Source organism: Ornithodoros turicata, chromosome 3 (assembly GCF_037126465.1).
Source record: "Ornithodoros turicata isolate Travis chromosome 3, ASM3712646v1, whole genome shotgun sequence".
NCBI classification, from domain to species: domain Eukaryota; kingdom Metazoa; phylum Arthropoda; class Arachnida; order Ixodida; family Argasidae; genus Ornithodoros; species Ornithodoros turicata.
Window position 1 is genome coordinate 28,489,676 of NC_088203.1, and position 14,618 is coordinate 28,504,293.

Genomic DNA, 14,618 nt, shown 5'->3' on the forward strand with positions numbered 1-14,618 from the left:
CTGCCTATAGGCAGCAAAGCGAAACCTTCTGCAAAGACAACTCATAGTATTTGGTCCTCATACCAACTGCTCCAGCCAATGCAATAGTCACTATAGTGATCGCCCAGGAATAGCCATCATGCTAAAGGTCATGCCTAATATGAGCTAATGACTGCACTCTCCATCTTGAGAAAGCCTAAGTGACATAGATATGTAACACCAACACACTGCAAAACTCGACTGCAAAACAATGTGTTTGGAACGTACGGAAGTTTATCCTCATAAGATTCAATGACAAAGACTAGGTGACTAGGTGCAAATTGTGAGTATCAATTCAGAGATAAGATCACCTCTTGAAGCTACAGAGCACACACACACGCACATTGTAAATGTTTACCGATGTCCGACCAATCTGAAACAAGTGATATAGATTATAGCAGAAGGAATCCAGTATAGCGCAGTATGTGCTATTACACTAAATGCTAAAAACCTCGATATGTAGTACTGAGATGTTTCATTTCAACATACCAGCCATGATTCATAGGTGCCGAACCGTCCGACGACAGCGCGGAGACACCAGAGAGACTCCTTTCGTCGTCCTCGTCCTCGTCGTCGTCTTCTGACAGAGACGTCGACAAGTCCCATGCACTTTCTTGGAGTAGTTCATCCTCATATGGCCACATACCAAATTCTTGGCTGATGCGAATAACCGCCGTATTCTTGAACAAGCCTCGACTCGACGCTCCGCCTCGACTCCAACGAGTGGAGGAAAGTGGCGCTGCTCCACTCGAAGAGCCCATGCGTTTCATGAACCCGCTTCGGGGATTCCTCCGCCAAGGCGCTCCTCGAGAAACCGTCCTCGAATAAAGCTGTAGTCTCGTCCCCAGCCGTCTTTCGGGACCACTCGAAAATGTTAACTATCGTGCTTAAAACACACTTATGGCATGAAAAATAAATGTAATTATTTACTTTATTTCGACCAACGTGCATTACAAATACAAACACAAAGGTCTGCAAGTGTTTGAAGAAGGGTGCAGGTGTTTCGAACAGGGAAACAGACTGATAGGTTTCCTAGTTTTCTGGTCTGGCAATTACAACCACAACGGCAGCAGCTAGCTTAATGGCATGGTCACCTCGTATCAAATAATATGAAAGATGATGTCACTGCTTGTCACTCTTCTATTATGTTACAATATGTGGCGTGAATGACTGTTGTTTGAGAATATTTATTAGACGACTCATACTATAGAGCACTGTTGCTCCAGATGTACCTCCGAAGTTTCATAATGAAACAGAGGAATATTGGTGACTCCCTCGCCTGGTGGTACATCAAAGCTCCGTGGCTTTTCGTTGCAAATGTTATATTCACACACAACCATATAATTTATTAAACCACAGATTATCTTCTATGTACATTACACATCACCCCATACTAACTTTGCTGCGACCTGCCCACACGTTTGGCACCATTCGGCCGGTAGCGAGCTGGGTTGTCCTTACCCAGTGTCACAATGATGTGGGCTCTGCAGCATGATGAGAACATACACTGTCTCAGATCTGACAACGGGCATAGGAAATTCATAGTCTCTGATAATGCAAATACCTGACTGAACTGGACCTAATGTAGAGTAACTCAACAAAATTATACGGCGCAGCATGATCTTTGATATCCTTGCGCCAGTAAAGTCAAATCAAATCAAATCAAATCAAGCACTGTTGCTGCAATGACTGTTTGCTAGCGGATGGGTACGTTTACCCAACGCCTTGAGGGTAGCTCTAAACAATCAAACAAACAAAACAGATTTTACAACAACATCCCGAGCAAAGAATCGGGGAGACCATTCTTGGGGAGTCACCGCGAGCATGTCGTACGAACTTTTATGGCCCTCAATCGCGCTCTGCCTAAACGGTGGAGCCTGTTATCCCACCCAACAAACGGAATTCGTACTATTGGAACCACAACTGCAAAAAAAAAAAAAGAAAACAAGAGAAAAAAACAGGAATGGAAGATTTGTTGAGCCGTTTCGGTGATAGCTGGAGCAGGGGTTGGGCCAGCTCGATCCAGTATAAAGATTCGGAAAAACATTGCGGAGGCAGATCAAATGTTTATTTTTTTTAGATGTCCAGTCAATGCACTGTTTCTTTTTTTTTGCACCACTTTTTGCGTGAAAACATCCTTCAAACACACCTTTTTGTGCTAAATAGCGCGACAGAAGGAAAATTTATTACACCTTGTCTTGAAAAGTGTGCTTGCGAGAAGGTGTGCGAGTTTTTCCACAACACGGCACACCGCGTCGTTTCTGACACATTCACAATGTCTCCCGTGGCAGTTCGAAAAGTCCTAACGCCATAAAATCACATGTCGACGGGCAGCTGTAGCACAGGAGGTAGAGGCAGCCCACGATTGCACACATATTCCTCCACTGGCAATGTATCCAAAAGGCTTCGTACGGTTTTCTTCATGAAGCGGTACCGTATACCATATGAGGAACTCGTGATCATCAAAATGGTCAAAAGGAGTTTGATAGCCCCTTATTGAACGTTGTCGCTCATTGGTAATGTTGTCAGCACCCAGTTAAAGGCCATCGTGGCACAAAACGCAGTCGATGGACGCAGCGAACGACCTGTCTTCCGCCATGACAACAGCCAAACTCGAGTTGAGGAGCGTTCTCGAGGTAGCACCGATGTTACCTCGAGATTTTCGAGGAATGCACGGAGGAATTCCTCCACTCGAGGAGCGTTTCGAGTCAAGGTCGATTTATGAAGCGCAAAACCGGCCTCGAGGAGCAGCTCGAGTCGAGTTTCGAGTCGAGGCTCGTTCAAGAATACGGCGGTTAGCAACCCCTGAACTTGGTTTAGAGTTAACCAGCGTTGGTGAAACCGTACCTAAGGTATGGGCTAGTGGCTCACGGCGGCATTTTCAGATGACGAAGAAGAAGAAGAAGAAGTAGGAGGCCGCCATTCCTCGAACAACGTGGAAATAACGTGCAAGCATCATGTCATCGTCCCGTCGCTCTGCTCGGACAACAGCCGAGCAATACGAAATAATGGTGCAGTATATGCAGGAGCACGAAAACCTCCTGCGAGGCACATTTTCTCCCGCGTATACTGCGCAACAGCGTGATAGGGATTGGGGGCAACTAGTGGAGCGCCTGAACTCTGCGGGGGGTGCTGTGAAGACGGTGGAGAGGTGGCGAAAGGTGAGTACTGGTACTTTCCTCTCTGGTAGGCAACAACTACAGCGCGTTTTCGTTATGCCTGGATGCCGACTTATGCGACGGACAAAATAAGTGCGTAATGAGACACAAGTTAGATGAATGGTTGCACAACTGGAAATACAGTTGCTTCGCGGCACTAACACGCAATAAAAAAAAAAAACTGGAAATACAGTGCATACTCGTTTCTGGACAGAGGCATGGCAGGATTGGAAGTCAAATGTCAAGGCCAAGGCAGCCAGGATACGATCATCCAGGAGTAGGACAGGGGGTGGGCCTCCCCCCAAAGAGCAGTTTACCCCTGCAGAGGAAGTGTTAGTTGGTCTCCTGGGAGAAGTCTCCATCGTTGGGGTGGACACGACGGCTGAACTGGGCGTAAGCCTTGGAAGAACAAACCCAAGCTACCAGTTCAGCTGCTGAGCTACGCCGCGTAGTAATACACGATGGGGCTACAGCAGGTGGTACGTATCGTGCAGACACTTTAGTATTTCATTGTTCTGATGCGATTGAATCTGTTTTACGAATGAAGATGTTTTTATGTCATGTTTAATAATATTGTATTGTGATACAGGAGCAGGGAATGTTTCCCCCCCCCCCCCCCTACATCACAGGAGACCGAGATTTTGTCCCCCTCAGTGACAGCAGCAGATAGTGGTAAACAGGACAACCCTCCTTCATCCCCGCATATGCCACAGGAGGGGCAAAGTGAGGTAGCGAGCCGAGGCACCGGAGGAGAAGCAGGATCAGTAAGATTAGTTTACATGCAATTGTTGGTGATGTCTTAAGTTTTGTAGCGCTTGCATTTGCTCTGTGTTGATGCAGTAAATCACACATACAGGGGCTCTCAGGCAGCAGTATCAAAACGAGGTCGGCCAAAGCTTTATCGGCCTGCAAAGGGAACAGCAAGCACAGTTACGACAAATATGCGGCTCCCTAACAGCACTCGTGGGTGCTGTCAACATGTTAGCTGATGCAGCCGAAGAGCTCCGAGAAATCAAGGACCTCCTCACCGTAACCATTTATTTTATTGCCTTTATGAAAACTTTCCCCTCAAGTATGGAGGTATAACATGCACGTACTATCAGGCTTGCTAACTAGCAGGCTATAAATTTGCAATACAATAAAACTTTGCCGTAATGAGCCTGACCAGAATGTTATGGAACATTTCTGGAGAATGTAACGAAATATATACAGAATGCTTTGTTGTTGAACCTACCTCATGAAAAATGTTGAATGTATCTCATAAAATGTATAGAATGGTTTGCTGTTGACCTTCACCAATCAACACTTCATTCCCTATACGAGAGAAAGGTCGAAAAATGCTATGCACATTTATTTCGGGGAATTTAATTTGGCTGTGTTCATCACAACACCGCAGCAATGATGACTAATGCAGTTGTAAGGTCTGCGTACCGGATACCTTTACTCCATCTATTCTCCAGTGAGCTGTCTAGCGACATGATCAAGAACTCTTGCACCTGCGGAACGGGAATTCTCCTCCCTTTCATTATGATTGGTCAGTGTGTCGAACATTCCGCTGTCCCCCTCAATTTCGTCTTCTAACCTTAATCCCTCACTCAGACAAATATTGTGGAGTATTGCACATGCGTTAACAATTTGTCCCACCACACTCGGTGCGTAATGCAGCACTCTGTGCCTGTGAAGGCACCGAAACCGGCTTTTGAGAAGGCCGTTACACTGCTCAATTATAGCCCGTGCTTCCTTGTGCCGTATGTTGAAATTTTCCTTGTACGACTCATGTGCTGTCTCGGATTCGGAGTATGGTACCAACAGCCATGGCTCGAGAGGGTACCCACTGTCTCCTATAAAGAAAACAGTGTATCACGTTTGCCCCAGCGTAAAGACGTCACTATTACCAATCAGCCAGGAATTCGAACTCGGGATTCGATTGCTTGCAAGAGCCTCCCGTACAGCTGAATTCCTCCATATGAAGGAGTCGTGCGTGCTCCCAGGATATTTGGCCTTGACATTCAAAATTTCAAGCTCGGACGTGCAAATCTGTAGAATGAGAGTTCATAATCAGATATGTTGTGGTTATTTTGTATTACAACTACTCTTCCAGGTATCCTTGCAGCGGTAGCAGTGCAAGTAAAGAAAGTTTGGATTTGTTTCTGGTCTGGTGTTTGAAAGAAAAATAACGATTAAAGCTTCTAATGCAATATCTGTGATTTGTTTACATCTTGGCTTTACAGCACTACTATAATGACAATGGGTATAGTTAGAAGAACATGGTGCCTAACGAGCCCACGACAGAAGTGCATGGGCATATGGGGATGGCCTCATCATACGTACCAGTTGGACATTCATCGAGTGGTAACCTTTTCGGTTTACATACAGGAACTCATCTGTAGCTGGGGCCACGATAGGTACATGAGTGCAATCAATTGCACCAATGATACCTGGAAACCTGTACGTTTCGTAGAAGTCGTCTTTTATGCCCCAAATGGTCGCAGCATCCACGGGGAATTTAATCCAACGTTGAACCAGCGCCGGTTGCTGCATCGCGTTGGTCACTTGCCGAGTACAGCGACTGGACGTGCTTTGAGGAAGCCCAATTTCTAACTGGTTCCCAACGGGTGTTTGATAACTACCGGAACCGTAGAAATGCAATGCGCAAAGCACCTGCAGAAAAAGGATGGTAACCTGTAATCGTCGAGTAATTCCTGAATTATATTAAAATACGGGATGCAGATCGGTACCCGGATCCCTGGGTCTTTTGCAGCGAAAGACCAACAGAAAATAGCACTGACAGAAGTTTTCTAACCTATCACGGGCTAGACACCCTCCGCACCTTTAGTCTTAGCAACAGGGCTACGTTGCATTCTGATGTGTTAATTGCACCATTCCAAACTACGGCTCACGTACCTTTGTTTCCACGGGCAATGCATCCAGTCTCCATGTAGACGGTGTGATGTATGGTCGGAGGTCCTCACAAACGGTGCGTGCAGCGTTTTTTGACAGACGGAACAACTTAACGAAATCTGTCTCGTCCAATTGAAAGGCATCCTGACGCCTTCGGGTGCGTGGGGCACGGTCCGCCGCTTGCGTAATTGCCCAACTGAAGAATCCTTCCGCCATCTTCCCTTGGCTGCTTCAACGTCAGCGAGTCGTCAGGAATAACGAAACAAGGAACTTTATCGACGCTCTGCTGTGGTCACAATCTCTGCTCCTCGTTTAGCTTTGTCGTTGAGGCTATCGTGCTCGTTACAGGCCCTTACGTGTTGTGATGTCACCGCCCTGAACGAACTACAGCTGCCAACGAGGCTACAATGTTTTCGACCAATGGGTTTCTTTAATTTTGCTCGGATAGCTCGCATGGCTTGTCTATGGCTTGTCGTTGTCACTTCTTCGTCCTTTTTCTCGTCTTGATCTGCAGCTTCTTGAGAATATCTCACAGCCCTCATAAACCACTGGTGTAAATACGACGAAACAAAAAGGATATCACTTTCTACACAGCCGTGGAGCAATACGTGCTCGTTTCCGCGAATCTCCAAACGAAGATGTTTAACATTCTAGCGAATGGGTAGACCCACTCGTAAAGCAAACGATCACGTTCGATCGTTATTGGACCGAGAGATTACGCCCCTGTAACGTTAACGAAAAGAGCGCGTCATATACCACGTGCCCAAGTTCACGAGTCCCTCGCGCTTCGTTAGATCATGAGCCACGTAGAAGATGAAGCTCGACAGCACGTGAACATATTCGGCAGGCAGACGACACCGTTGGTCGTTACGCGAGCCAGAGATTACGCCCTTTGTCCCGTTAACGAAAAAAGCGCGTCACGCGTCACGTGAAACGTGTCACGTGTCCATGTTAACGCGAGCCCCGCCCCTCGTTAGCTCACGAGCGATGAAAGCGATTAAGCCCTGGTCTCCTTTGTGTTCCGTTCTCGTCTCTCCCGGCGCTGAGAGTTTTATCCTCTTTAACTATGAATCACCAACCAGCCCAATTTTTACCGCCGTATTCTTGAACGAGCTTCGACTCGAAACTCGACTCGAGCTGCTCCTCGAGGCCGGTTTTGCGCTTCATAAATCGACCTTGACTCGAAACGCTCCTCGAGTGGAGGAATTCCTCCGTGCATTCCTCGAAAATCTCGAGGTAACATCGGTGCTACCTCGAGAACGCTCCTCAACTCGAGTTTGGCTGGTGTCATGGCGGAAGACAGGTCGTTCGCTGCGTCCATCGACTGCGTTTTGTGCCACGATGACCTTTAACTGGGTGCTGACAGCATTACCACTGAGCGACAACGTTCAATAAGGGGCCATCAAACTCCTTTTGACCATTTTGATGATCACGAGTTCCTCATATGGTATACGGTACCGCTTCATGAAGAAAACCGTGCGAAGCCTTTTGGAGTGCAGCCCAGTGGAGGAAAATGTGTGCAATCGTGGGCAGCCTCTACCTCCTGTGCTACAGCTGCCCGTCGACGTGTGATTTTATGGCGTTAGGACTTTTCGAACTGCCACGGGAGACATTGTGAATGTGTCAGAAATGACGGTGTGCCGCGTTGTGGAAAAAATCCCACACCTTCTCGCAAGCACACTTTTCAAGACAAGGTGTAATAAATTTTCATCTGTCGCGCTATTTAGCACAAAGAACGTGTGTTTGAAGGATGTTTTCACGCAAAAAGTGACGCAAAAAAAGAAACAGTGCATTGACTGGACATCTAAAAAAAATAAACATCTGATCTGCCTCCTCAATGTTTTTTCCGTAATCTTCATACTGTATCAAGCTGGCCCAACCCCTGCTCCAGCTATCACCGAAGCGGCTCAACAAATCTTCCATTCATGTTTTTTTTTCTCGTTTTTTTTTTTTTCAGTTGTTTCAATAGTACGAATTCGCAGTGACTCCCCAAGAATGGTCTCCCCGATTCTTTGCTCGTGATGCTGTTGTAAAAACTGTTTTGTTTGTTTGATTGTTAGCTACCCTCAAGGCGTTGGGTAAACGCACCCATCCGCTAACAAACAGTCATTCACGCCACATATTGTAACATAATAGAAGAGTGACAAGCAGTGACATCATCTTTCATATTATTTGATACGAGGTGACCATGCCATTAAGCTAGCTGCTGCCGTTGTGGTTGTAATTGGCAGACCAGAAAACTAGGAAACATATCAGTCTGTTTCCCTGTTCGAAACACCTGCACCCTTCTTCAAACACTTGCAGACCTTTGTGTTTGTATTTGTAATGCACGTTAGTCGAAATAAAGTAAAGAATTACATTTATTTTTCATGCCATAAGTGTGTTTTAAGCATGATAATTAACATTTTCGAGTTGTCCCGAAAGACTGCTGGGGACGAGACTACAGCTTTATTCGAGGACGGTTTCTCGAGGAGCGCCTTGGCGGAGGAATCCCCGAAGCGGGTTCATGAAACGCATGGGCTCTTCGAGTGGAGCAGCGCCACTTTCCTCCACTCGTTGGAGTCGAGGCGGAGCGTCGAGTCGAGGCTTGTTCAAGAATACGGCGGTAAAACTTGAAGTTAACACTCAGCTCTGTTTGCTTTTACAAACGATACTTGGTGACACGTTGAATGTTTTACTAAATCCCTTTAGCGAAACGACTAGCGAGCCAAGTAATGGGGCAGTACGAAGAAGAAGAGGAATACATAAGACGAAAGTTCCATCAGGCTATAGGAACAAATAATACAATCCTATTGGTCGGAAAATGCAGTCTCGCTCGCAGCCTGCTGTTCGCTCAGGGCGGTGACATCACAGCACGTGACCGCTCGCTACGTGCACAATAGCCACAAAGAAGAAGTTTAACGAGGAGCAGAGATTGTGACCACAGCAAATCGTCGATAAAATTGCTCGTTTCGTTAGCCTGAACGACTCGTTCAGCCCACTCGTGTCGTTAGGTTGAACGTGCAAAGCGATTAAGCCCCCAGGACACGGCACTGAACTGCCAACCAAAGAATTTTTATTTCGCGAAACGAGGCCTTAAATAAATTTGTGTTCCGTCCTCGTTTCCCCTGCACTGTGGGTTTTATCCTCTTTAACTATGAATCACCAACCAGCCCAAGTTGCAATCCTTGTTCATCTAGTTGTTCATCTTTTTAATAACAAGATGTTCACAGTAATTCAAGACTCATTTTCTTATGAGCAGCGAGGCTTCAACGTTACCTGTAGTCATACTTGTTGCTCTATCACTTGAAGAAAGCGTTTGCCGCGGTGTTCCTTGAAAATAGGAGTTTCGTTAAAAGTTTATTTTTTTTGTGTATTTAGATTTGCAGAAAAGGCGCCCACTACAACCAGTTTGGCTCCAATGCCCAGCAGCTTGAGCACGATACTGCCTGAGTACAAGATATGAGGAGTATTCTCATTTAGGATACCAATGGCACCATTGCGCGAAAGGTAGTTTTCGTTAAATAATGTAAGGAAATAAAGTAACACTCGCACTTCGATAATATGGAGCACTACAATGTGGAATCTGGGAACTGAACTGAATCTGAAACCGGCCTGTTACCCCGCCATAACACGCAGGACGTTCCTAGTCACCGTCTCATTTTAACTTGCCAGGCTATGCTGCGGGGTTTCAAATTTGTCAATTTGCGTACCACTGTGTCTCGCACATTTTAAGGAAACGCCACTTGGCACTAGATATAATAATAATAATAATAATAATAATAATAATAATTTATTTTTCATCACAATTTTTTTACAAGTTATAACGCCTGCTTAAGCCAGCTCTACGTCCCAATGTATTTCCTATAGAACAGTTTTTATGCTTTTTCTCGGTAACCACCGCGCAGATTTTGACGCGGGTGGCTTCACCATAAAGAGGAAGACGAGATGAAGATAATAATGTTATTAGATTTCTCATAAATGCCGCGTATATATTACGGCAATGTCACGAATGTGAAAAAAATACCCAATTTTTCTCCTCCCTCTTTGAACAGGTTTTTATTAAGCTTCTATAGCCATTTGAAAAAAACAAAAAAACTTTCCCTTTATTTTCTCTCGAAATGCAGAATGAAGGGATTATCGTCTGAGACAGCATTGTCGTGTCAGACGTCTGTTTAGAGCTCTTCGAGCTGTCTCATAAAGCTAACGAGAATCTCTCGTATTACCGGTTAGTGCAAGCCGGGCTTTACAGTCATTCTTTACAGTAACTTTTTCGGGAGGATCTCGATATTCCCGGTTGCGAAATCCACGATCCAAAAAAAAGTCCCTGGTTGTGTGGACGGAAAAAATGGTCCCGCAAGCACCTGCCCTGCCATAAATACAGGGGCGTAGTTGCAGAGAGCCGATGGAGCATATAACAGCCGACCAAGTGTTACCATTCGCTCTCCTGATTTGAAATTCCATTGAATTGGTACCATAAAGTCGATATAACTCGCTACACTAGTTCGCTAGTGATACCGTTCTCTAGATGCTAGTATTTTTCTACAGTTGGCCAGACACGAGTTTTGCAGTTGTCCTCTGCATCTTTTCTGTGTCGGTGTTTATGTTCTATGAAAGCTGTACACTCATTTATTCACTGTTTCATGGCTCGTATAACCCCCTTCTGCTGAAGATACGGTTCATGGACATCGAAAGTATGAGAGAACAACTGCAAAGTCTGTGTCTGACCTACAATAAGAAAATACCATACTGGAGTGTCATCCAAAGATGTCATTTATCCATTTGACAGATTTATTTGTCAAGAATGTTTGTTATTTGACATCAATGATTACTTGAAAAGGGTTGGGTATTAGGGATGAAAGACAAGACGTTTACGAGCAAGCGGATTACACAGAGATAAATGTTCCTTAGGATAACGGCATTTACAACTGCAAATTTCTTTGTTCTTCTCTTTCTTTCTTTTATTGATTTTTAATTTTTATTTTACTTTATTTTTTCATCATCGCTCCAGGTGAACCAATAAGAAAAATCGATCAAACGACCGCTGCACCGTTATTTCTGCCCACACAATGAGGAACTATCGTTCCCAGACGATAGGTCCCCGGACAAAATGTCCCTAGCTGACTGCGGAATGAAAGTTAAATTTTGAGTTCTTATTACACTGCCGTGACGATATATGTCTTTTTTCTTGCTGTCCCATGGAGATTGTGCGTCCTGGGCCGACATCTCTCTCAAGGGAATTTTTCGCAAAGTCGCACTTTGCTACTCCGGCAATGAGGGTTCGCAGGTTATAAGAGACCGTAGAGACTCACCAATTTACACATAATTATGAGCACACGCACAAAGCCACAAGCTTTTTCACGTAAAGTCATAGATACCAGAACAGCAGATGGCAATCAGCATGCCAGATCTAGCGCTGCAATCTGTTAGTTAACATGCGTGTATTACAATGTTGAAAGCAATATTGGAAGCACATATATTCCACCACCTCATTCTCTCTCTCTCTCTCTATGTGTGTGTCAAAGTTCATTTCCTTACTCACGATAAACAACAAGTAAGAAACCACACCCAGTTATTCTGGGGAGAAAAGGTCACCGGGGAAAACGCCCCTGAAGTCAACGCCGCACGAAACCTAGCGATCGGCACGAATATCAAACGCGTGCATTATGCAAGATGTTCGGAATCTAGCCTCAGTATCTCCGTTGTATGAAGCGCAGTAATGTGATGTATCATTTGTGAGAAATCATAATAAGCATTATCCAGTGCCTGATAAGCCTAAGCTTGCTGTTCATTATTATTTTATTACTGTATATCCTTTTACTGCTTGTTGCATCTCAGCGTTGAATTGTCCAATGAGCAACCGTCCGCACACCCACTGACGATCCCACGTTCTTTTACGATCCACACTTCTGGATTAGAAATTAATCTTCCAACTTGAGAATGTGTTACTATGCACCATACGGTACAAAATTTCAATTATGCCTTTTATGCATGTCGATTATGTCTTTCGATCCTGCGTGAACTCAGTCCGCTAACAAAGAAAAAGGGTGGAAATGTTAGCCTCTGAATAAGGGACAAACACACAAAGCCCTGGACCGATAACCCAGAGAATGTGGGTTCGAATCCTACAGCTGGCTAACCTTTTCAGTGACTCCCTTCTCTCAAAGGTTAGCCTGCGCTACTGCGGCTTGCTATTGCCGGCTAAGAAAAATAAAAAGAAAGGAGGAAACAAATCAAAATAAGAAAACAAAAGCGTAACAAACACAAAAGGAAAATAAACACGAAATTGACCACGGTTCAACCAGAAAGCCACAGACTCGCAGGAACCGAACAAGTGCCTTTGTCACTTCACTATGTTGTGTAGGGTCTAGTAACGTAGCTGTTGTTTCAACGCTGTTTCAACGCAGTGTTGAAACAGTGAGCAAGCGGATTACACACAGATAAATGTTCCTTAAGATAACGGCATTTACAACTGCAGCTTTCTTTGTTCTTCCCTTTCTTTTATTGATCTATTTACTTTTATTTTAATCTTTATTGCTTTTTTTTCACGAACGCTCCACGAGAACCAATAAGTAAAGTCGATCAAGCGACCGCTACACAATTATTTTCGCCCACGCAATGAGCAACTGTCTTTTCCGGAACCCAAATTCACGTCCGCGAAACAAGGAAAACCAACGACAACGCTCGATTGCTTCGTACGATGATATGCTGTGGCTAAAAGTCCGACATCACTATTTACCACACAAACTCAACAAATTTCGATGTCTGCCCAAGTCATTTTAGCGAACGAAATCCTCATTTTTGTAGGCTTAGGCTTAGCGAGGCGGACGCGAGGGAACAGCACGTTAGTTAGTTGATTAATAGATTAGTAAAAGTTCGGTGTTTGCATTTTCATGTTCGGGTTAGTCTAAGTGGGCTTTGGCAGTTTCCGCGTACAATTAGCCAAATAACATTTATTTACAGTAGTTTATTTTTCAGCGGCGACGTCGATCACTTTATTTTGAGAAACGCCCCATTTTTCGACACCGGTTCCCTAGATTTTCCATCTTTCGACACTTGCGCTTGGATGACCCAATACCTGTACCCGTCTGTCTTTGAACCGCGAACAAAGGGAGGCCTTCTGACGAAGATAAGGAAAAGCTCGTGGTCACTGGGGATTCTCGGCTGAACTAGTGACTCTGCGCTGAACGAAAGGTCTGGTGTAATGTGAAGTACCCTGTGAGAACCAAGGAGTGTCTAAAAATATAGTACTGAAGTATTCGGGTAATAATTAGCGCATTATGAGACGGAATTTGTGCTCCGAGACCTCCTCGCGCGTCAAGTGAGTTCAAGGTCTTTTAGGAGCTTCCTTCTTGTCCTTTCTTTCTTTTTTTTTGAATAGCTATTGCTAAATGCAATGCATTTATTTAGGCTGATTGAGTGTAATAAGTATTGAGCCTATCAAAAGGCCGAAAATCATAACACCGAACTATCAGAAGGCCGGAAGCCAAAAGACCGAAAAATCATAACGCCGAAAATAAGAAGGCTGAAAATGGAAAGGCCAAAGAGACACAGTGTGAGCACTCCAGTGAATGACCACTGAATGGGATGATGTAGTTCACGAAAAACTTTTGTGGCTATTGTATTAGAAATCAAATAACTGGAATGCATAACATTTTGTGCTCGCAAATAGACTAGCCAGCGAAGATGAAAAACGATAATCCACAACATGTTTACTACGAAAAGAAAGTGTGTTGTGGGTTAAGCGCGGAGAATTGTGCACTAAAAGCCCCTGAAATACAGGTGAGAGTAAAAATTGAAATCTAGATAGCCGAATGAAGCACATCACAGCCGACCGAGTCTTATCGTTCGCTTTGCCGATTTGTTAAAATTGGGAGACACAGGGTTCTTTTTTTCATGTGTTAATGAATAATTAAATCTACATTCCATTCAACGAGCAACATAAAATGAATAGAGTTCGCTGCATTAGTTCGCTAGCGATATCGTTCGCTGGATGCTAGTATTTCTCCACTGTCGGTCAGACACAGGTGTTACAGTTGTCCTTACATCTTTTTCAGGGCCAAAGTTCATGGGTTATAAAAGCTCTACACCAGTAGTATATGATCAGCTCAACTTGCCCGCAACTCACACAGTGGCCTGGACGCCATTAATGAGCAATTAGAGCAATTTGGGACCTCCCACAGTAATTAGGATCATTCAGTGAGTCATTACACTAATTGGGGAGCATCTAAGACGTGTCCAGGCCACTGTGTGAGTTGTGGGCTAGTTGAGCTAATAAAAAATAAAAAATAGGTAGAAAATAAAATAAAAAGTTGAACACAGATGTCGCCATCTTGAAGAAAGCGGTCCCGAACGGCCGTTGACCATCGCTGGGCAACGGAGCACAGAGGCAGGCTGCAAAGCATCACAGCTGTGACCACCAGTTCTGGACATCCTGTGACGTCAGCTGTGACGCCATCATGACATGTCTGGGCAGGTTAGGACAGCTCTGGACATGCGAAGAGAAAAACACATGTACAAATTTATTGACACGGTAAACATATTAAACAAGAAGCAACATAT

General features: G+C 44.6%; 1 protein-coding gene and 1 long non-coding RNA gene across 3 annotated transcripts; one reads left to right on the forward strand and one right to left on the reverse strand.

The window, feature by feature from the left end:
• The first annotated feature begins 2,948 nt into the window (after positions 1–2,948).
• Positions 2,949–4,340, forward strand: LOC135390126 (uncharacterized). Of its 2 annotated transcripts, XR_010421725.1 has the most exons (4): positions 2,949–3,179; positions 3,391–3,655; positions 3,766–3,940; positions 4,033–4,340. It is a non-coding gene; the product is annotated as an uncharacterized LOC135390126 (long non-coding RNA). The 2 variants fall into 2 exon arrangements; XR_010421724.1 differs by having other exon boundaries at positions 3,766–4,340.
• Positions 4,341–4,503: 163 nt separating this feature from the next.
• Positions 4,504–6,352, reverse strand: LOC135390125 (putative nuclease HARBI1). Its single transcript, XM_064620118.1, has 4 exons — positions 6,081–6,352; positions 5,508–5,837; positions 5,072–5,213; positions 4,504–5,017 (listed from the first exon to the last, which is right to left on the reverse strand). Exons 1-4 carry the CDS (start codon positions 6,291–6,293, stop codon positions 4,626–4,628), a joined length of 1,077 nt encoding a protein of 358 aa, XP_064476188.1. The 5' UTR covers positions 6,294–6,352; the 3' UTR covers positions 4,504–4,625.
• Positions 6,353–14,618: the final 8,266 nt, after the last annotated feature.